Source organism: Podarcis muralis, chromosome 16 (genome assembly GCF_964188315.1).
Source record: "Podarcis muralis chromosome 16, rPodMur119.hap1.1, whole genome shotgun sequence".
NCBI classification, from domain to species: domain Eukaryota; kingdom Metazoa; phylum Chordata; class Lepidosauria; order Squamata; family Lacertidae; genus Podarcis; species Podarcis muralis.
The window spans coordinates 23,732,076-23,755,795 of NC_135670.1; the positions used below are offsets into that span (position 1 = coordinate 23,732,076).

Genomic DNA, 23,720 nt, shown 5'->3' on the forward strand with positions numbered 1-23,720 from the left:
CTCCTCAAAATGAAAATGGCCTTTTCCAGAAGTGGTTCCCCAACTTGTGCAACACTCTCCCCAGGGAGACTCACCTGACACTAGTTACATATCTTTTGGTCCCAGGCAAAAACATTCTTTTTTTAGCCACCTATGGCCTTTCTGCATGGGTGGGATGTTTCGATATAGTTTGTTTGCTTTTTGAAAAACAGAAGAGTCTTTCATAATTTATTTTTAATGCTGCTTTTAATGTATATGTACGTTTTCTTTTTCCCTTAAAATATTGTAAGTTGCTTGATTACATACCATCCCGTCCAGGTATGGTGGTCCTCAGCCTCTCTCTGGGGCCTGGAGAACCTGCTGAATACAGAGGGGGCAAGACGTTACCTGGAGCTCCTACAAGCAAGGCTTAAGAGTGTAACACATGTACACCCAACACAGTGTCCCTGGTCTTCCTTCTTTCAGGATCTTTGGAGTGCTGCTGTTGAAAGTGCAGCAGCAGAGATCATTCAATTTGTAATGTAAGGGTTAATTCTGCTCATGTTAAAGTCAAGTGGCCAAGAGCGGGACAGGTGGAGGTGTTGCTTAGCAACTAGGCACAGTGACATGATCTTTACTGAGGCAGCATGTGCTCCGATTGGCCGTGTAGTTCTGAGGAAGTTTTCTTCTGTATGTTTGGTCAAATCTCTTTCTGCTATGCACAAGGCCTGACGTAAGTAAGAAGAAACCTCCCTGTTCCTTTCTCCTTAGATCATACACTGCTCTCTGCTCAGTAAATTGTTATCAGGATTGCTTTTCTCTCTGTACTCCATCTGTGGTATTTAAGTGACCCTGCTACCAGCTGCAAGGAGACACAAGGACTTTAAACCCTAGACATGGATTAAATCAAGGGCAGAACTGACCGCTGGGATGAAAAGCCTGGAGAGACACACACACACACACACACACACACACACACAGAGAGAGAGAGAGAGAGAGAGAGAGAGAGAGAGAAGACACACAGAGACAGAGAGAAAAAACTAAGCCAGACCCCAATTTGCACACAAAGGCATGGAACATTCTCTTCCCCGTCCCACCCTCTGCAATCCAGCAGTTTTGGAAAATGCAGCACACAGCAACCCTTTGAATGGTGACTCCTTCTAATTTGAAGTCAGTGCTCCTATGAGGGTATGACTGGACCACCAAGAAGGAAGTGGGAGATTCAGTCACCCCTAGGGTGTAGGGCAGTATATAAATTCAATAAATAATAACAATGCAGTGGTACCTCAGGTTACAGACTCCGCTAACCCAGAAATAATGCTTCAGGTTAAGAACTTTGCTTCAGGATGAGAACAGAAATCATGCTCCTGCAGCGCGGCAGCAGAAGGCCCCATTAGCTAAAGTGGTGCTTCAGGTTAACAACAGTTTCAGGTTAAGAATGGACCTCCAGAACGAATTAAGTACTTAACTCGAGGTACCACTGTAATAATAATAATAGGAACCACAGAATGTTGCATGCCGTTTGGAAAGCAAAAGAACTCAGGAGGGGGGCATGCAGATGGAGAATGAATTTGCTTGCTTGAGCCTCCAAGAGCATCGCTGTGATTTCTGCATTGCAGGAGGTTGGGACTAATCTGACCCTTAAGAGTCCCTTCCAACTCCACAATTCTATGATTCTCATATAGCAGCTGCATCCCCGAATAATGAACCATTTCGTCGTTATCATTCCCGTAAAGCGTCCACGTCTGTGCTCCCCAAAAGAACCCCATTCCTGTAGCTGCATTTCAACCGTCTTGAGGCTTTTCAGATGCAGGTGGCAATCCAGTCCCTAGGGAGTTTTTTGTTTCAAGAAAAGCAGAGGAAGAGGGGACACGATAGGAGCTTATGAAAGTCTGCACAGTCCGGGGAAAGCGATAGAGGGGAGTTCCTCTCCCTCTCTCATAACACGGCAACTCGGGGACATCCAAGGATGTTGGGGGTTGGAAGATTTGGGACAGGCAAAAGAAGTAGCTTCTTCACGCAGCAAATAGTTGGACTAGGGAACTCACTGCCACAGGAGGCAATGATGGGCACACAAGGTGAATGGCTTTGATTAGACAAATTCATGGAGACTGTCAATGGGTACTAGCCATGACAGCAATGCTCTGCCTCCACGTTCAGAGGGAGTAATGCTTCTGAATACCAGTTGCTGGAAGTTGCAGGTGGGGAAAGTGCTCTTGTGCTTGGGTCTTCCTCGAGGGTTTCCCATTACAGGCATCTGGTTGGCCACTGTGAGAACAGGACTAGATGGGTCATTGGCCTGATTTAGCAGAGCTCTTCTTAGGGGGTGCGGGGGGGACTGTGATCTAAACCACTGAGCCTCTTGGGCTTGCCGATCGGAAAGTTGGCGGTTTGAATCCCCACGATGGGGTGAGCTCCCGTTGCTCCTTCCCAGCTCCTGCCAACCTAGCAGTTCGAAAGCACACCACTGCAAGTAGATAAATAGATACCGGTGCGGCAGGAAGATAAACAGAGTTTCCATGCTCTCTGGCTTCTGTCACGGTGTTCCATTGCACCAGAAGCGGTTTAGTCATGACTCGGAAAGCTGTCAGTGGACAAACGTCGGCTCCCTCGGCCTGAAAGCGAGATGAGCGCTGCAACCCCATAGTTGCCTTTGACTGGACTTCATCGTCCTGGGGTTCTTTACCCTTTTTTACCTCTTAGGGCTGCAACGCCACAAGTTACAACTTCGCTAGAACAAGGACCCATTTGCCACACAATGATCTTGAAGTGACTCTGAGGTCCCCCATCATGTTTATCTTCCCGCCGCAGCAGTACCTATTTATCTACTTGTGCTGGCGTGCTTTCGAACTGCTAGGTTGGCAGGAGCTGGGACAGAGCAATGGGAGCTCACCCCGTTGTGGGGATTCGAACCGCCAACCTTCCGATCAGCAAGCCCAAGAGGCTCAGTGGTTTAGACCACAGCGCCGCCAGTGTCCCCTAAGAAGAGCTCTGCTGAATCAGGCCAATGACCCATCTCTGAGGCACTGAAAACCCTGCATAAGTCAATGTGGGACATTCTCTGCAAAGCAGAAACGCAACCGAGGAACAACAGCAGTTGCTCACAGCGCATCATGTTCAGGGTTCAGCACACCTTTCCTGTTGGGTGTAATGAATGACCAAGCGACGAGGGAAGCCCTTGCACGTCCCTGCCAGGAAAGAACATCTCGCCACCCTTTCTGCCCATTGTCCTTTTGCAACTTGTGCAAAGAGGGGAGAGAAATATTCCATCATTAATTATTCCCGTCTTCTCCTCCCCTCTCTTCGCCCAAACCAGAAACACATGTTCTGTCAGAGCGAGGGAAGGACCACTAAACCTTTCCAGCTGCAGAGAGCTCCAGCCAAAGCCAGGAAGCTTCGCCAGGCCCCGGGACAGTCCCCATCAGCCAGCTGCTTTCAATTTTGGCCCCCTCGCCTGGTGTGCTTCTCACCAGCCTCGATGCAATGCTGGCAGCGGACTTGGGAGGAAGGAGATGGCGGGTGGTAGGAGGAGAGGGAAGAGAAGAGGCTGGAGCTGATAATCAGAAGCAAAACTCCATTGTCCCTACTTCAATCCTGGAGAAGGCAGGGCCAGTCTGAGGATGCTGCAGCCCAGTTTGTGAAAACTTCAGCCAGTTTTGCCAACCAGCCCAAACAGAATTGCTTCAGGTCAGTTACGATTCCACGGAAAATCCACGCAGAATTCTGCTTTCAAAGAACCTCAGCTTCCCCCATGCTGTCCTACTTTAAAATCAAAATCAAAATCTAATGCATTGTTTAGAGTGTCAGCCTAGAATCCAGGAGACCAGGGTTCAAAACCCCACTCGGCTATGAAGTTCACACTAGGGTGACCTCGGGGGTCAGCCCCTGCCTCTCAGCCCAACCTGCCTCACAGGGTTGTTGTGGGGATTAATTGCGAGGACAGGGGGCAGAACTGTGCACACCATTTTGAGCTCCCCGGAGGAAAAGGTGGAATATGAATGCAATAAATAAAATAAACAACATGTGCTTGAAAAGGCAACATGGGGCCCCTTTGCTAAAGCCAATGCATGGTGTCTTTGCAGAGGCAAAGTAGCCTCCAGATTTTGGTCACCTCCAGACTGTCAAGTAATTTTCAGAAGTGATGGAAGTGCACCCCAGAAATATCGGTGTGCGCTATTGAAGTGCTTTATCCCCCTAGCAGTGCTGGAGCCAAAAAGGGCAGCCTCCTTTTTCTCTCCTCTTTTCTGCCACACCCCTTTGCCTCCTTCTCTCTCTTCCCACTCCCTTTTGTTATGTACTGAAGTTTTCACCCTGGGCCAGCAGGGGGATACTGTACAGTGGTACCCCGCAAGACGAACGCCTCGCGAGACGAAAAACTCGCAAAACGAAAGGTTTTTTCGTTTTTGAGTTGCCTCGCAAGACGAATTTCCCTATGGGCTTGCTTCGCAAAACGAAGCTTGCCCAGGGGACAGCGGGTCTTCTCTTTTGAAGCAAGGGGCGGCGGGGAGAAGCGATCTTCTCCCCGCAGCCCCAGGTCCGGGGACAGCGGGAAGCGCTTCCCGCTGCCCCCGGACCTCTTTTGAAGCAAGGGGCTGCGGGGAGATCGCTTCTCCCCACCGCCCCTTGCTTCAAAAGAGGTCCGGGGACAGCGGGAAGCGCTTCGCGCTGCCCCCGGACCTCTTTTGAAGCAAGGGTTTGCGGGGAAAAGCGATCTCCCCGCAGCCCCTTGCTTCAAAAGAGGTCCGGGGGCAGCGGGAAGCGCAGCGCTTCTTCCCCGCTGCCCCCGGACCACTTTTGAAGCAAGGGGCTGCGGGGAGATCGCTTCTCCCCACCGCCCCTTGCTTCAAAAGAGGTCCGGGGACAGCGGGAAGCACTTCCCGCTGCCCCCAGACCTCTTTTGAAGCAAGGGGCTGCGGGGAGATCGCTTCTCCCGGTGCTCCGAAGCCGGGCGGGGGGGAGGGAACACCTGCCCCCACCGCCCGGCTTCGGAACGCTGCTCCGAAGCGGGGCGGGGGGGGGCGGGAACACCTGTCCCAGCCGCCCCGCTTCGGAACGCTGCTCCGAAGCGGGGGGGGGCGGGAACACCTGCCCCCACCGCCCCGCTTCGGAACGCTGCTCCGAAGCGGGGCGGGGGGGCGGGAACACCTGCCCCAGCCGCCCCGCTTCGGAACGCTGCCCCGAAGCGGGGCGGGGGGGGGGCGGGAACACCTGCCCCAGCCGCCCCGCTTCGGAACGCTGCCCCGAAGCGGGGCGGGGGGGGGGCGGGAACACCTGCCCCAGCCGCCCCGCTTCGGAACGCTGCTCCGAAGCGGGGCGGGGGGGGCGGGAACACCTGCCCCAGCCGCCCCGCTTTGGAACGCTGCTCCGAAGCGGGGCCGGGGGGCGGGAACCTCTCACCCCGCCGCCGGGCATCGGAACGAGGTCCTGGACCTCTTCTGAAGGCAGGCGGGGGCAAAAGTCTTTGCTCCCCCCGCCTGCCTTCCCGGGACAGCGGAGACTTCTCCGCTGCCCCGGGCGATCTTAAAATGCTGGCGGGCGGGAGCGAAGCGTTCGCTGCCGACCCCCAGCATTTTAAAATCTCCTCGGGGCAGCGGAGACTTTGCTCCCGCCCGCCAGCATTTTAAAATCGCCCCGGGACAGCAGGGGCTTTTAAAATGCTGGCGGTGGGCAGCAAAGCCCTCCTGTCCCCGGAGCTTGCGGGGCGGGAGGTGGGAAGAAGGGCTTTTCTTCCCACCGCCAGCCTTCAGAACAGCCTTCTGAAGGCTGGCAGTGGGAAGAAAAGCCCTTGTCGTCCCCCCCCCCCAGCCTTCAGAAGAGGTCGGGGGACAGACTGTCCCCGGACCTGGTCTGAAGGCGGTTTCCCTAGGAACGCATTAATTGATTTTCAATGCATTCCTATGGGAAACCGTGCATCGCAAGACGAAAAAACCGCAAGACGAAGAGACTTGCGGAACGAATTAATTTCGTCTTGCGAGGCACCACTGTAGATAGTTTTCACTCAGGTCCACATATGCAAATAAGGGATTGAAAGTGACGTTCAGTGATTGGATAGTTACAGAAAGTGGTTACTGTTGCGTTCTAGTGGAGCTCTATATAAGCAGGCTGGCTGAACCCTTCAGTTCAGTTCTGTTCTGGCCTCTGAATAAACAAGAGCTGTTTGAAGAATCACTGTGTCGTCTGATATGTTCACCCACAACTTAATACCTTTTCTCTCTCATCTCTTCTCTTCTCCTGCATCCCTTTCCTGCCTGCTTCCTACGCACGTGAAATGAGGCCAAGCAGGCAATTGGGTTGCTCACCCCTCTTGAGAGAAAATGGTCTTTTGGGGGGCATTGTTAAATGTTAAGGACAGTTGCCTTGAACTAGTGAGGGCTTGTAGGCAAGGACCTGGCCTCAACTGATCCACTTCGGCTCATTCAGGGAAGAAGCAGCAAAGGGTAAAAGGATACTCCCTCAGACTTTCCTCGAGTTTAGGCTCCGTGCACACACACACAGGATCCTCTCCGAGCAAACTGGCTTCTTGCTCCATCTTGCTTTTATTTATTAAAACATTTGCTAACAGTGTGGCTAACCACCATCAAAACAAGCCCAAAACTCAGGTCCCAGAAAAGGTCAGACAAGGCAAACAAAGAAGCTGAGGCTTCTCGATGGCCACCCACACAAAATGCACACCTACACTGTCATCTGTTAGCACATCCAGACAGCAGCGTCTTAACCTGGCGCCAAAATGGTACCTGATGGGACTGGTAGAGTGGAAAGAAGGGAGGCTAACAGCAGGGGGCGACGGAGATTATATCTATATTGGACTAGGCCAGAGGGACGTGGGTGGCGCTGTGGGTTAAATCACAGAGCCTAGGACTTGCTGATCAGAAGGTCAGCGGTTCGAATCCCCGTGACGAGGTGAGCTCCCATTGCTCGGTCCCAGCTCCTGCCAACCTAGCAGTTCGAAAGCACATCAAAGTGCAAGTAGATAAATAGATACCACTCCAGCGGGAAGGCAAACGGCGTTTCCGTGCACTGCTGTGGTTTGCCAGAAGCGGCTTAGTCATGCTGGCCACATGACCCAGAAGCTGTACGCCGGCTCCCTCGGCCAATAAAGAGATGAGTGCCGCAACCCCAGAGTCAGCCACGACTGGACCTAATGGTCAGGGGTCCCTTTACCTTTACCTTTACAGGGCAACCCCTGAGATTGAGCTGGAGGTGCATCACAGATTGGTTGGACACAGAGGATGGGTGGTCAGAGAGAGAAGAAGGAGCAGAATGGGAAGAGGATCTGCCAGAAGCTAAAAAGGTTACAGGGTTTAGTGAGAGTCTACAGCAGAGAGAAGTCCAGAATCAGAGGCAGATGTTGAAGCAGGAGGGGAGGGGAGCTAAGAGGCAGACACAAATCAGGCTATTGTCTCCCCCTCCTGCTGTGACAATCCTCATTCCCCCTGGTCTCCCAGAACCAGAAGAGGTATGTTGAGGGAGGAGCAGAGACAAGCACGTTGGCATAGTCTCAGATTGCTTGGGAAGGACCTGGGGATGGGGATTTAGGCAACTGTGGGAAGGCGGGGACCTTCAGCCTCCACAACTGCCTACCCAGAAGAGTTGCTGTGCTGATTAGGCTTCACTCCCTGGAGCAGGTCTTGTTTCGTCTAATGAAGAGTTTACTCCGTGTGATTTAGTGCTGGCTCGTTCCCTGGCAGGGAGGAAGCCGCTAGGCAGGGCCACTCCCTGGACTGCTTGTATGTAAGAAGGCAGGCAGGTGAGAGCTGGCCGAGGCCAGACTGAGGTTCATGGGGCATTGCCCCATCAGCCCTAATGAGGAAGCTCCCACTCCCTGCCAGAGTCTCAAGGCATGAAGGAAGTGCTGGAGCTAACCAGGCAAGGAATTCACAGGCGGGGCCACCACTGAAAAGGCCTTGTCTCCTGTGCCCACCCTGCCACACCCCAGATGACCAATGAAGATCTACTGCCTCCCTCCCTGCTTACCTTTTGCGCTTTCATCCCCAGGGCTCCCCTGGGCAGCCATAGAGCCCCACAGGGCCACGGAATCAGGAGAGTCGCCTCCCTTAGGAGGAAGTCGTCTGCCGGGCACCAGAGAGTCCACAGATTCAGCCGCAGAGAGAGTCGCTACCTGAAGACAAGGGGGAATATCTCCAGCAAAGGAGGCAAAAGGTCTTCAGCCCTGACACATGCACAGGCAGGGAGACACACGTCCAGAAGTAGCGTGGTTGGGGTTGGGGCAAGGAGAGGGGGACCGCTGGGTGGCTGAGTATGTGAGGGTTGTGTGTTCAGATCAGTATGCTAGCTATATTGGCTACCTAATCACAATTAGGGAGGCAAGAAGGCATCCTTTTCATTCCAGTCTCTGTCCCCCCACATGCAGAGCTGTTTCCCTTCTGATGCTGTTGGTCTTTGATGAAGTTGCATAACTTTTTTTCTTTACATTTACCTGCCAGTTGATTGAACTAAGACCTCTCAGCGGTTTGCAAGAAATATTAAAATTATCAATTAAGAAACAGTTAAAAACAAGGAAAAGCATCTGAAAAAAAATAATTAACGGTGAACAACTTTAACATTCATGTTTCTGGAGAGGCTTGCCTAAATGAAAACAAAATAAGCAGGCACCGGGAGAAAAAAATACAATGCAGGCGGCTGTCTGATATCAATAGGCAGAGAGTTCCAAACTTGCCACATTGAAATAATGATTTCTGACAAGGCTAGAGAGGTGGAGGAGAGGTATTGGATAAAGCAGCCTAGCTGAGACCCCCCTTCAAGAGTATATAAAATTATATTGAAAGAGACTGACCTTTGCTTCTAAGAAGTTGACCCTCTCCAGCAGCTCTGAGAGTTTGGTGCAGTTTAAACAACCTGGGGAATCAGGTGAGACAGGGAGAAGTTAAAATGGGCAGCTAACATTTATTTATTTTTTGGCCTGGAGGCCACATTCGCCCTTGGTTAATTCTCTAAGGACCACATGCCAACAGTGGGTGTGGCCACCCCACTCTCACACACCCCTGCATCTCCAGGTAAGACCGGCAAACATCCTCTCTCTGAAACCCTGGAAAGCCACTGCCAGTCAGTGCAGGCAATGCTAAGCTAGATGGACCAAGCTAGATGGTCTGACAAAAGGCAGCTTCCTATGCTCCTGTTTAATCCAACCCTTTATTCAGCAAAAGGAATCTTAACTTGTTTCTAAGGGGAAGGGCCATAGCTCAGGTGCTTTGCATCCAGAAGGTCTTGGGCTCATTCCCCAAAGGCATCTCCAGCTAGACCTGGGAGAGACCCCTTCCTGGAGCCCTGGAAAGCCGCTGCCGGTCAGTGTAGGGCAACACTGAGCTTGATGGATCAGTGGGTCTGCTGCCTATGTTCCAGAAGGTACAGGAACTGGTTTTGTTAGCAGAAGGTCCCAAGTTCAACCTCAGCATCTCCAGGTAGGGCTGGGAGGGACCGGTGGGTGTTGTAGCGCAAAGTCTCTTCTATACCCAATAGGTTCCTGCAGAAAGTTTCTCCTGCTGGTTCCAAAGATCTCAGAAGCCTGATGCACAGTATCTCTGACCAGGGCTTATAAGCGTGGCTGCTCCTGTAGCCTCCCTGTTGAGATACGACCGGCACCAACTGCCTATGCTTTCAAAACAACTAAAGACGTTTTGTTTTTGTTTTTATTATGTATTATTTGTGGTTTTTTATGTTGTGATTTTATGTTGTGAACTGCCCTGAGATCTATCGGTATAGCACAGTATACAATTTATTATGATTACCATTATTATGACCATTATTGTTATTGTTATTATTACAGTCGTACCTCGGAAGTCAAACGGAATCCGTTCCGGAAGTCCGTTTGACTTCCAAAATGTTCGGAAACCAAGGCGTGGCTTCCGACTGACTGCAGGAAGTTCCTGCAGCCAATCGGCAACCACAGAAGTCATTCGGAAGTTCAGGTTCCAAAGAACGTTCACAAACCGGAATACTCACTTCCGGGTTTGTGGCTTTCAGGAGCCAAAACGTTCGAGTCGCAAGGCATTCGACTTCCGAGGTACGACTGTATTAATGCTTTCCCAGCTGGATAAATGGATCTTTGTGCCGAGTGTCTATTTTGTATTGTTTAAGTTTTGTCTTAAATATAGAGGCTGTTCTTTTGTGCTTTCCGCTGTTTCCTGCTGTTTCTTTCACACATTGCCTTGAGGCCATTGTGTGGAAGATGATTATTAACAATTATTGATGATGATGATATCTGAGTGGGCACCAGGTTGGGGAAGGCAAATTCACACTACTGCAAAAGCAGTGCCAGAAGGACAACCAAGAATTTCTCAGCCTGCAAAGGGCTGCCAGCGCTCTGCCAAGCCAGCTCAGCCAATTCCCGCACAGAGCAGATTAGTGCTTTGCATTGTAGAACCAATTCTATTAGCTCCCTGGTGAGGTGCTGCAGCCATGACAAATATCCCTGCTGTCCTTATTGGAGGGGAGTGGAAAGAGAAGGATTTTTCACTCATCGCCGAGATCCAACTAATGGGAATCAGAACTGCACACACAGAGAGAGACACAGAGGCTGCTTTGACTTTGGAACAAACAAGCAAATAAGAGTTGAAAGCCATGAAAGACATCTCAAATGCTCTATACCCAACACAGACCCAGTGCCAGCGTAATGGTTAGAGTGTCGGACTAACAGCTAGGAGGTAAAGGTATCTTTACCTATCTACTTGCACTTTGACGTGCTTTCAAACTGCTAGGTTGGCAGGAGCAGGGACCGAGCAACAGGAGCTCACCCCATCACGGAGATTCAAACTGCTGACCTTCTGATCAGCAAGCTCTAGGCTCTGTGGTTTAACCCACAGCGCCACCCACATCCCTGGTAGGAGCTGGGAGACCGGGGTTCAAATCATCTGCTCAGCCATGAAGCTCACTGTGTGCTCTGAGGCCAGTCGCTGCCTCTCAGCCTAACCTCCCTCGCAGGGTTGTTGTGGGGATTGAATAAGGGGAGAACGATGCCTTTAACTCAAGTCAAAGGTGTGCTAGGATCTTCCATTTCTGCTGTCTGCCCAAAATGCCAAGAGCGAAGGGGAGGAAAGTAACGGTGCAGTTTGGGTAGGACCACACACACCAGCCCAAGGGCAAGGGCGCTCTGCTTAGAAAACCCTTGGTGAGGGTCTCCTGGAGGAAAAAGCTCTCGGTGGCTACTAGGCACAACGGCTATGCTGTGCCTCCACGGTAGGAGGCAGTGATGCTTCTGAATAAAGGTAAAGGGACCCCTGACCATTAGGTCCAGTCGTGGCCGACTCTGGCACTCATCTCGCTTTATTGGCCGAGGGAGCCGGCGTACAGCTTCTGGGTCATGTGGCCTGCATGACTAAGCTGCTTCTGGCGAACCAGAGCAGCACACAGAAACACCGTTTACCTTCCCGTCACAGTGGTACCTATTTATCTACTTGCACTTTGACGTCCTTTCGAACTGCTAGGTTGGCAGAAGCAATGGGAGCTCACCCCGTCGCGGGGATTCGAACCGCCGACCTTCTGATCGGCAAGCCCTAGGCTCTGTGGTTTAGCCCACAGCACCACCTGCATCCCAATGCTTCTGAATACCGGTTGCTAAAAGCCACAGGAGGGAAGAGGGTTGCTCTAGGGGTTGGGTGCTGCTTGATGGTTCCCATTTGAGGTGGCCGCCACGAGCACAGAATGCTGAGCCATTGGCCTGACTCTGCAGGGCTCGTCTTAGGTCCTCAACCTTCACCAGAATAAGCTGCAGGCCGGGCTGGCAGCCTGCGCAAAGGGGCAGCCCCATGAGCAGCGTCCTGAGGATCCTGGTAGCCAGCAGTCTCTGAAAAGGAAGGAAAAGATGGGGGAGAATTGGTTAGGGTTGCGGCAGGGAACCTATTTCAGCCCGAGGGCGAGATCAGAGCTCACCCAAACTTAAGCACACTTAAAAAATACACACGCCACGTTGTTGAGTCGTTTGACCCTAAGCTAGCCACTATTCTTCCCACATTCTCACCATGCATTTAAACAATTGTGGCTTTTGCCAAAGAAACCCGGGAGCTGTTGTTAAGGGTGGTGGAAGTAGTCTAGAGGCCACAAGTTCTTCCCCCAGAGCTATAGTTCCCAGATCTCTGCTTAACCACTCTGGGAATTGTAGTTCTGTGCATAGCTGTCAACATTTCCCCTTTTTTATGGGAAATTCCCTTATTCCGAATAGGATTCCTTGCAAGAAAAGGGAAAAGTTGACATAAATGGTTCTGTGAGGGGAGCAGGAGTCTCCAATCAACTCTCAGCACCCTTAACATGCTACAGTTCCCAGAATCCTTTGAGGGAAGCCACGGCTGTTTAAGGAGGTATCCTGGTGCTATAAATACTGTGTGGGCAGAATTATAGGGACAGAACTACCTAAACTGAATAGAAATTTATTCATGTATGCGACTACGGCGGCAAGAATGTTACTTGCCCAAAAATGGAAAGAAGAAGAAGTCCCAGCGAAAGAAGTACGGATACAAAAAAAACTTACAGAATATGCTGAAATGGCACAACTTACTGGAAATATAAGAAATCAAGATAGCAAACTTTTTATAAAAGCATGGAAATGGTTTATTGAATATTTACCAAAACAAACAAACAAACAAACAAACAAACAAACTGTAAACAGATAAGAACAATGGCAGGATTATTTTAATAACCTGCAGTTTTATAAGAGTATATATTTAAAGCAGATGAATAAATGAGTAAGTTAAGTTAATTTGGAATATGCAGAAAATATATAAAAAAATAAATTTAAGGAAGCGCAGAAAGAGGACGGGGAAGGACGTCGCGCTTTGAAATGTTTAAATGATGGTAAAATTCTTGAAATGTATAAAATTGAAAATCATAAACAAAAATGAAACGCAAGTACCGGTAAATAAATAAATACAGTGTGGATGTAGCCATAGGGTTGTCGCATGCCACTATCAGAGACAGTTTATAGTGCAATCCTAACCACAGTTGCTCAGAAGTAAGCCCTGTTGGATTCAGTGGGGCTTATTCCCGGGGAAGGTGGGGTTAGGGCAGCAGCTGTATGGCTCTCTGAATGAGGTTCCTGCTGGCATGGGGAGTCACTGAGGAAATCCGCTGTCTGAATCACTTGGAATCAGTTGGCTTCCTCCAGATGGAGGTCTGTCTCCTACAGGGGTCCGGAGGTCTGGCTTCCCATGCTGGGATGGGGTGGGAAAGGAACGAGATTGCCCGAGATTGCCGTCTGGTTCATCTCTCTTGAGCCAAGCTTGTATCCCCAACTCTGCTAGGTAACAAAGCCTTTTTGCCGTTTGAGATCCCCAGGAGGAAAAGAATTGCTAGGGTGGTTTCCGTGGAGTTAGCCCGGCCAGGGAATTTGGAAATTCCCCCAAACCCTGATCACACAGTGGAAGGTAAAAGGTAAAGGACCCCTGGACGGTTAAGTCCAGTCAAAGGCGACTATGGGGTGCTCATTTCGCTTTCAGGCCGAGGGAGCTGGCGTTTGTCCACAGACAGCTTTCCGGGTCATGTGGCCAGCAAGACTAAACCACTTCTGGCACAACAGAACACCATTATGGAAAGCAGAGCGCACAGAAATACCATTTACCTTCCCACTGCAGCGGTACCTATTTGTCTACTTGCACTGGTGTGCTTTCAATCTGCTAGGTAGGCAGAAGGTGGAGCAGAGCAATGGGAGCTCACCCCGTCGCAGGGATTCGAACCGCCAACCTTTTGATTGGCAAGCCCAAAGACCACAGCGCCACCCGCCACCAAGCCCAAAGACCACAGCGCCACCCGCCACAGTAGAAGGGCCATTGCTTAGGGGAAGCTACTGCCAGTCAGTGTAGACAGCACTGAGCTAGATAGGCCCATAATCCAATTTGGTACAAGGCTGCTTCTTATGTTCCTATTTAATGCAACCCTTTATTTACAATGCTGAGGACTAGAAACTTAACCTTTTTTAAGGGGAAGGGCCATAGCTCAGAGGAAGAGCACCTGCTTTGCATGCCTCTGTTCTTATTGCAAGCTGGCCCAGCAATAGCTGGAAATGATGCATCAGATCAGATGGGTCTTGGGAGTCAAGTCACCAGAGCTCTTTTCATCCTGTCCATAGCTACTATTTTTTTAAAAAAAACTTGTTGGTCGCTTAATACAAAAGCGTGGGGGCCACCTCTAAGCAACTTATGGAATAATTAAGAGTCAAAGGCATAGCATAAAGGAAACAGCAGGACTTAAGCATACTGCCTCCAACAGTGGATAGTATGGAACACATCAACAAGGGTTAGTAGCTGTGGATAGCCTTATTCTATAGCTTTTTTAATTGTACAGGCAACCCCCTGTTTACGCACCTTCAATATTTGCATAAAGATGTCACTGAAATGCCACCAAAAGGGCGTAACAGGGGTTTTGCAGGATTTTTCAATGGGTTTCAATTATATGCAATTTCACATTACCCCTGCATAAATGGGGGGCCACCTGTAATTGTCTGTATGTTTTTAACACCAATATAACAGCTAAAACTGGGTGGGAAGTCATTAAAAAAACCACAATTAAATATTAATAGAATTAAAACAAACCATCCAACTAACACACTCATATATATAATTAACATATATATATATATACACACACACACACACACACACACACACACACACACACACATATATATATATATACACACACACATATACACACATATACATACAGTAGGAGCTCGATTTAAGAACAGCCCTGTTTACGAACTATTCGGTATAAGAACTCCACAAAAGTAGTGTTCCGGTTAGCGAACTTTACCTCAGTCTATGAATGGAAGCCGAATAGTGGAAGGGCACTGGCGGCAGGAGGCCTCATTAGGGAAAGCACACCTCAGTTTAAGAACGGCTTTGGTTTAAAAACAGACTTCCGGAATGTATTAAGTTTGTAAACCGAGGTACAACTCTGTGTCTGTGTGTGTGTGTGTGTGTGTGTGTGTTAGCTGGTTGGTTAGTTTTAATTCTATTAATGTTTAACTGGTTTTTAATGACACCCCCCCCCCCATTTTTAGCTGTTCTTATTTTATCTGTAAGCCGCCTTGAGTCCTTGAGGCAGGGTGGGGATAAACATAACGATAATAATTATCCTTCACAAAATTGTCTAATCTTTTGTTAAAGCCATTCAAGATTGTTGGTCATTACTGCCTCTTGTGGGTGGGAGTGAATCCCATAGTAGTTGAACAGCTAGTCTGATTATCTGCTGGTAGATAGGAGAAGCTTTCTTCAGCCTCCCAGTAGTTATTTGGGGACACGCTGAGACAAGGTTGTCTCCGCAAGGCTGTCGCATCTGGGTGGCCAAATGGATGTCATCAGCCTTGTCCCCACCCACTCGCCCCATCCTGATTTCAAGTCACACCAGGTCAGGGCATCATCAGCTGTCCCAACCAATAAGGGAACACGCTGATCTCTCGATGGCTCATTCTGAGACCACCCCAGGACCACGATCTCCCCTTTCCCCTTAATCTGAACCGGAATGCATTTGGCAATGTAAATATTTGCTTTGAAAGGAGGGGAATGGAAGAGAAAGGAGGGCGGGTGTTTGTGCAGATCACGGGCATGAAGCGATGCAGCTGGCAAGATAGAAAAAGGAGGCAGCAAGAAATCTCTAGGCTTCTAGGGGTGGGGGTGGGGATTACTGGGGGGGCGTTAAGAGGTATGGGGTGACGGGGCGTAAATGACCAGCTTTTTAAACTGGTATCACTGGATCAAGTTCATCAATTAAACTAAATACAGTGGAACCTCGGTTTTCGAACGTAATCCATTCCAGAAGTCCGTTTGACTTCCGAAACATTCAAAAACTGAAAATCAAAGGGCTGTCGGCAAAGTGAATGGTGAAAATGGAAAAACGCGCCGTGGAAGCCGTTCGACTTCCGAGGTGCGTTCAAAAACAGAAACATTCACTTCCGAGTTTTCAGCGTTCGGCTTCCGAAACATTCAGCAGCCAAGACCTTCTAAAACCAAGGTTGTGCTGCAGTTTCAATTGGATTTGGGTTCAACTAATTGTAACGTTTTGAATTTTATTCTGCTATTATCTTCCTTAGTGGGTTGTGCAAATTGCTACAGTGGTACCTCAGGTTAAGTACGTAATTCGTTCCGGAGATCCGTACTTAACCTGAAACTGTTCATAACCTGAAGCACCACTTTAGCTAATGGGGCCTCGCGCTGCCGCCACGCTGCCGGAGCACGATTTCTGTTCTCATCCTGAAGCAAAGTTCTTAACCTGAAGCACTATTTCTGGGTTAGCAGAGTCTGTAACCTGAAGCGTATGTAACCTGAAGCGTATGTAACCCGAGGTACCACTGTATTCTGAATAATGGTTTTTGCAGGGTAAGGGGCACTGGGGATGAGTCTATGGGGGAAAGTTTAGGAGCTACTAGATGTTCCAATGGGGTTCCTCTAAGCAGGACCTAATTCACTACAGCCAGTTTCCCCACTTGTGATTTGCAGCAACTGGTATTCAGAAGCATTACTGCCTCTGACCGAGAGGCAGAGTATAGCCATTGCAGTTAAATAGCCCTCATAGCCTTATCTTCCGCCATATATTTGTCTAATCTTCTTTTAAAGCCTCCCAAATTGGCAGCCACCACTACCCCTAGTGGGAGTGAGTTCCATCATCTTAATTATATGCTGCATGAAGAAATTCTTCCCTTTGCCTGTCTTCAATTTTCCAACATTCAGCTCCCTTGAATGCTGATTTCCTAGTATTTTAAGTGGGGGGCTTTTTCTGTCCGCTTACTCCAAGCCAGGCACTATTTTAAATATCACTATTTTGTTCCTCCCTTACTCTCTTTCCCCCCTAAACTGAAAAGGAAGTTTAGTTCCTGGATAGATAAGCTACAATTAACTGGAACACACAAAGGCACGGTAGCTCTCCCTTCTAATTATTTGTTTACACATTTGTTTGGTTGATAAATCTGCATCCTGTTTTTCTACCAGACTCCTCCAAGTAGCTCCCAAGCTAAATGCAAGGAATATATGAAAGGTCACCTTTTCCCTCTCACTATCAGCCCTGTACTCATTTCACACTCAAGTTTCCAGACCTCATGATCACAGAGGCTAGCTGCCAAGGAATCAAATGCAGGGACAAAATAACCAGGGAGGAGACTTGCCAGGACCAGGTAAGAGTTACGTATCGTGGCGTGGCGTTAAACTGTTTGTTGGGAGCGTGGTGATGTCTAACCTGCTTTTGGAAAGGGGGTGACAAATTGTAATAATAAGGAGTGGGGAGAAATGTGGCATGCCTTATTGCAGGGGGGGGGTCCAAATGTGGCCCCCAAGTCTCTCGTTCAGGCCCTCAGGACCTTACCCATACCATCCCCCTCTCTTGTCACACATCTCCCCAGACCACACCTCTCACCAGCACTGCCTCAGTGCTTTGGCCTGGCTGGAAAGTCTCCTTAAACTCCAAAGTCTATTGCTTGCCTGGCAAGAAGGTAAAGAGGTGGAATAAGCTTCACATAAGCAGCTCTGCTCAGTGTGGTGTAGTGGTTAAGAGTGGTAGACTCGTAATCTGGTGAACCAGGCTCGATTCCCAGCTGCTCCACATGCAGCTGCTGGGTGACCTTGGGCTAGTCATACTTCTCTCAGCCTCACTCACCTCATAGAGTGTTTGTTGTGGGGGAGGAAGGGAATGGAGGTTGTTAGCCGCTTTGAGACTCCTTAGGGTAGTGATAAAGCGGGATATCAAATCCAAACTCCTCCTCCTCCTCCTCCTTCTTCTTCTTAGCAGCTCTGCTCACTTTTGTCTCTGGCCCTGTCCACCACTGACATGTGGCCCTTGGGAGGTTGACCAGAAAGGAACACAGCTCCTCAGGCTGAAAGAGTTTCCACACTTGTACTTTATGGGAAATCCCTGAAATAACAGAATCAAAGAATTCAAGACTTGGAAGGTAACCCCAAGAGTCATCTGGTCTAGCCTGTGCAATCGCAGCTAAAGAAATCCCTGACAAATGGCCTTCTGGCCTCCATTTAGAAACCTCCAACAAAGGAGAGCCCATCAGCTTCGGAGGTTGTCCATTCCATCTCCTCAGAGTATTGCAAAAGAACGATGTCAATCAACATTTGATGATCTTCTTCTACCGGTCCACAACAGAAAGTGTCCTTTCATACTGCATCACGGTGTGGTACGCTGGTTTGACATCAACTGATAGGAAGTGCCTACAGAGGGTGGTGAATTCAGCACAATATATTATGGGCTGTCCTGTGAATCCGCTGGATGAAATAGCGGAAGAACGTTGCCTCAGGAGAGTGAGGAAAATTCTCAGAGATGATTCACACCCTGGCCAGCACTTTCTTGATCTCCTGCCCTCAGGCAGAAGATATAGAAGTATGATTAGTCGCACCAACAGGGTAAAGAACAGCTTCTATCCGTGGGCTGTTAGGCTGCTGAATGAAAAGATAACAACAGGGCAACTGACTTTCAGGTTTGGTGGGTGTGCGTCAGTAAACAAGGGGAATTAAGACTAAGAGAGCTGAATGGGGTGAGCTTGTGTAATCTCACTGTATACAAGTTGTACAAGTGACAATAAAGTATTTCAATTTCCACTGTCAAACAGCTCTCACACTCAGAAGGTTCTTCCTAATGTTTAGCCAGGATCAACTTTCTTGTCATTTGAACCCATTGCTTCAGGCCCCAGCCTCCAGAGCAGCAGAAAAGAAGCTTGCTCCTTCTTCCATGCGACAGCCCTTCAGATATTTGAAGATGACCTCTCAGCGATATCCGCCTCTGCCAGCTGTTACTTCCTGCGTAAGTTTAATTGAGCTGCCTCTTCCCCTCGTTCCCGGAATGCTTTATTAAAATGTATGCGGCTTTCGCCATGAAATGGGCTGAGATGACCACAGCAAGCAAAGCAAATGAGGTGGGCCAACGAGATCTCGAGGAGGGCGGCCGTGCTGCTGACCCAGCAAGGGACACTCAACAAACAGGAAGGGCGAATGATTTCCCGTGGAGGCTGTCACCTTCGTAGGTCAGATGGTTCAGGAGATGAAAGGATGCTGTCACAGAAAGGCAAGTCCCACGCCTAGGAAAACAGATCGCTGATCAAGCAGGCAGGGCCTGTTGAAAGAGGAAGAGGAGGGGTCCCTGCATCTCTTACCTAAAACGCTCTCAATGACCTCCGTCACTGGAGTACAGGAACAGAGTGGCTTCTACCGAGTCAGAACCACTGGTCCATTTAGCTCAGTCTTGTTTACACCATACCCTCCAAGTGTCCCTATTTTCCGGGGGCAGTCCCGGAATTACAGAAGCCATCCTGGTTTCGATCCCTCTTTTCCTTTTTTCCTCTGCATCTCAGAGAACAATTAAAAGTTGCAACGGAGGCCAAAGATCGCCCGTCATCGCCAGCAGCCATTAATATCCTTTTCCTCCATGAATTTGTCTAATCCTCTTTTAAAGGCATCCAGGTTGGTGGGCGTCACTGCCTCCTGTGGTGAAGAGTTCCAAAGTTTAACGATGTGCTGTGTGAATAAAAGCTTCCTTTTCTCTGTCCCGTTACAGAGTCTTCGACTCAGCCAGTATGGCTCATCTGACTTGGCAAACCACCTCCAAACACGCATAAATACAAACAAGACAGCACGGATAGCTTAGTCCAGGTATGTCTGAAGTCCGTTTCGGGGACCTAATCTGGCCTGCCGGTTGGTCTAATCTGGCCCCTGTGGCAGTTTATTTCCTGGGGTAAAAAGCTCAAGAACATTGGGGTAAAATTCAACAACTTCAATCCTAAAAAAAGGTCAACAACCTTGGTTGGCCCTCACTCATGTTCACTTCAACAAATCTGGCCCTCTTTGGAAAAAGTTTGGACACCCCTGGCTTAGTCGGTAGAACTTGAGATTCTCAATCTCGAAGTCATGGATTCGAATCCCACATCGGGCAAAGGATTCCTGGTTTGCCAGGGGGTTGGACTAAGATGACACTCATGGTCCCTTCTAACACTACGATTCTATGAAACCACACTGCAACCAACCAGGCTCTGGACACCCTAATCTCTCACAATGCCAATAAAAATAAATACTGTATTTTTCACTCTATAAGACGCCCTTTTCCCCTCCTAAAAAGTAAGGGGAAATGTGTGTGCGTCTTATGGAGTGAATGCAGGCGGGAGGCTCTGCTCAGCGCTCCCTTTAAAGAGCCGCACACACACTCTGCACGCTCTTTAAAGGGAGCGCGGCTCTTGGGGGAGCCTTAGCCGCATGCAGCCTCTCCCGGGCAGGGGATCAAGGCTCCCCTTGCCTGGGAGAGGCTGTGCACGGCTATTCCATAAGCCAGGACAGCCAGCGGGATCGCTGCGCAGCGATCCCACTGGCTGTCCTGGCTTATGGGATTCAGATTATTTTTTTCTTGTTTTCCTCTTCCAAAAACTAGGTGCGTCTTATGGTCTGGTGCGTCTTATAGAGCGAAAAATAAAAATAAAAACAAGGGACCTACTCACATGATGCTCAAACAAAAAAACCCTGCACAAACACTATGCAACAGAACAAAAGATCATTATTCCCATTTCCCTCCCTCCGTCCCTCTCTCTTTCCCATCTTTCCCCCCACAAACGCACAATGTCTGTGGCAATAGTGTCTCATACCAAATGTAAACAGTGACGAAGACCCTACGAATCAAAAACGGAGATGCTATATGTACTTTTCCTTCTATATTTGTTTGTTTTTTAACACAAGAAAATCTTTAATAAGAGCCATTTTTTATAAAAAAAAAAACAACCCAAAAAACCTCCCATCAGCCCTAGCCAACGTAACCAACGGCCAAGGATGATGGCAACAGCTTGAGGGCACCAGGACCTGAACAAGGGGTATTTATTTTGATTTATTTTGATTTATTCAATTTGTATACCACCCTTTACCCGCAGATCTCAGACCTATTTGGTTGTTTCTGCACCTTCGACCATTGCTGAACAGAGTTTAACCATACAGAAGTAGACCAAGGCTGCAGAAACTGAAATTAACTTGGCCACAAATAAACTACAGTACGCTGAATTTCCCTGGAAGGTCAGCTTTAAGAAGGGAAGACGATTTGCTCTTAATAAATATTAAAATGACTATAATAAAATGGGATCCGAATAAAAATTATGTCAAAACCAAGAGCCAATTAAAAAAACAAAATTATAATCCTGAATCTCCCTGGCAAAACAGAGCATTCTCTCTTAAGGGTTTTCTACTCTTGCCAATGTACCTCTCTCCAAAGTTGGCTTATTTCTCTCCCTCTCCCCCCACCAGCCCCAGTCAGACTCCCCTCCACCACAGACCTCTCTCATTTCCTACTATGCTCTGCCAAACTCAATACAGGGAGTATCCATCCACCGGGTAGGATTTCACAATAATGGGATTTCGCACCAGGTGTCCTTTTATTTTATGGATCACTTCTGACATCTTGGCTGCCTGCCACCTGTTATGATCTGAGTCTGCTGTTTGGAGTTACCGACACTGGTCCCCTTTTCCATGCGCAGTCAAGCATAGCTGGGTTTGGGGGGGCTACAAAACCCTTCACTAAGGCTCAGGAAGTGTGTGGAGTGGTTTAAGTGGAGCTTACCTCCCGGCCGCAAACCACCCCTCCGTCTTGTCACCACAATCAGTGGCATTCACAGGGCCGGCTCTACCATGGGGCAGAGAGAGGAAGCTGCCTCTGGCCATTTTGGCTTGGGAGAGGCAATGAAAGACAGAGAAGGTTGTCCTGTATGCCCAATGCAAGCCCCGCTGCCTCCAGGTGTGGTGTCCTGCAGCCAGTTTTAAATAGAGCCACTGCCTCTTGTGGCAGAGAGTTCCACATTTTAACCATGCGCTGTGTGAAGTGCTTTCTTTTTTTAACTGTCCTGAATCTCCCAACATTCAGCTTTGTTTGATGTCCACGAGTTCAGGCATTATGACTGAGAAAGAAAAGCTTTACTCTATCCACTTCCTCCATGCCGTGCATTATTTTGGACACCTCTAGGCGCTGTGGGTTAAACCACAGAGCTTAGGGCTTGCCGATCAGAAGGGCGGTGGTTCGAATCCCCGCAACAGGGTGAGCTCCCATTGCTCAGTCCCTGCTCCTGCCAACCTAGCAGTTCGAAAGCACATCAAAGTGCAAGTAGATAAATAGGTACCACTCTGGCGGGAAGGTAAACGGCGTTTCTGTGCGCTGCTCTGGTTCGCCAGAAGCGGCTTAGTCATGCTGGCCACATGACCCGGAAGCTGTACGCCGGCTCCCTCAGCCAATAAAGTGAGATGAGTGCCGCAACCCCGGAGTCGGCCACGACTGGACGTAATGGTCAGGGGTCCCTTTACCTATCTTGTCATCTTATATATTCCATCTAGATAGCTGGGGTAGCTCAGTTGGTAGAGCATGAGACAAGAGACAGGGCACACAAAGAGAAAGGGCTGGGCAGGGAGGAGGAGAAAAGCAAGCTCAACTCAACCAGTAGAACATTGAGATTCTCAGTCTCAGCATTGTGGGTTCGAGTCCCATGTTGGGCAAAAGATTCCTGAATTGCAGGGGGTTGGAATAAATGACCCTTGTGGTCCCTTCCAACTCTACTGTCTCCCTGTGTTTTTATAAATAGAGTACTAAAGTTTCGCTTCTCAGCTTTCCCAGCAAACTCTCCCGGCTTTTCGCTTGGGGATTTTCCATTTCTTCTTTGCCCATGTGCAGCCCTCCAGAGCATGCGTAGGCAAACTAAGGCCTGGGGCCCGGATCCAGCCCAATCACCTTCTAAATCCAGCCCATGGAAGGTCCGGGAATCAGTGTGTTTTTACATGAGTAGAATGTATCCTTTTATTTAAAATGCATCTCTGGGTTATTTGTGGGGAGTAGGAATTCATTCATTTCTCTCCCCCCCAAAAAAAATATAGCCTGGCCCCCCCACAAGGTCTGAGGGACAGTGGACCGGCCCCCTGCTGATAAAGTTTGCTGACCCCTGCTCCAGAGCATCTCAGCATCTGGGAGTCTTGGGTCCTTGCTCACATCCTTCCTTGCTTCAAAGACAAGGGGAGGGAAAGAGACAGGATGAATCGGTCAGCTCCGTTCTGGGTCATCCTGAGTCATTGCTTCCTTCAACCCAAACCAAGCGGACATTGAACTTCCCCCTGCCATTTGGGATCTGGGGCCCAGACACAAGATCTACACGAGTCGTCAGCTAGGAACCACCTCAGGCAGAACCACCTCACCCAGCTCCTGTCCCATCACAGAAACATTAATTTAAAAATAATTAAGCGATTTATAAATGCCTTCAATAAGCAAACACTCTTAGAGAACTCTAAATCGTACTGCTCTGTGGTAAAGGACCCCTGGATGGTGAAGTCCAGTCAAAGGCAACTATGGAGTTGCGGCGCTCATCTCGCTTTCAGGCCAAAGGAGCCGGCGTTTGTCCGCAGACAGCTTTCTGGGTCATGTGGCCAGCAGGACTAAACAGCTTCTGGCGCAACGGAACACAATGACGGAAGCCAGAGCGCATGAAAATGCCATTTACCTTCCTGCCACTGCAGTACCTATTTATCTACTTGCACTGGTCTGCTTTCGAACTGCTAGGTTGGCAGGAGCTGGGACAGGGCAACGGGAGCTCACCCTGTCGCGGGGATTTGAACCGCCAACCTTCTGTTCGGCAAGCCCAAGAGGCTCAGTGGTTTAGCGCCACCCGTGTCCCACCTGCTCTGTGGTAGCATCTCACAGCACCCTCAGCAAACCACAGTTCCCGGGACACTGCTACTCAGCCTTCTGGAAGGTTTGCAAGTTGCTGCAGGAGGACCATGAACAACATCAGGGGAGGGGTGTCTGTCTCTAGAACTGAGGCG

The 23,720-nt window shown here is 49.2% G+C and overlaps 1 protein-coding gene across 6 annotated transcripts in view; it reads right to left on the bottom strand.

Moving 5' to 3' along the window:
* The window catches only part of EMID1 (EMI domain containing 1), a 70,518-nt gene that overhangs the window by 29,753 nt on the left and 17,045 nt on the right, over positions 1-23,720 (bottom strand). For 5 of the 6 annotated variants that reach the window (XM_077920234.1, XM_028709405.2, XM_077920232.1 and 2 more), the window contains exons 4-7: positions 11,672-11,758; positions 8,753-8,814; positions 7,933-8,077; positions 286-339 (exon numbers count right to left, since the gene is read on the bottom strand). In XM_077920234.1, the coding sequence (XP_077776360.1) occupies positions 286-339; positions 7,933-8,077; positions 8,753-8,814; positions 11,672-11,758 (348 nt within the window). The remainder of the gene's footprint in view (positions 1-285; positions 340-7,932; positions 8,078-8,752; positions 8,815-11,671; positions 11,759-23,720) is intronic. The other variant, XM_077920231.1, reaches the window with a different exon arrangement.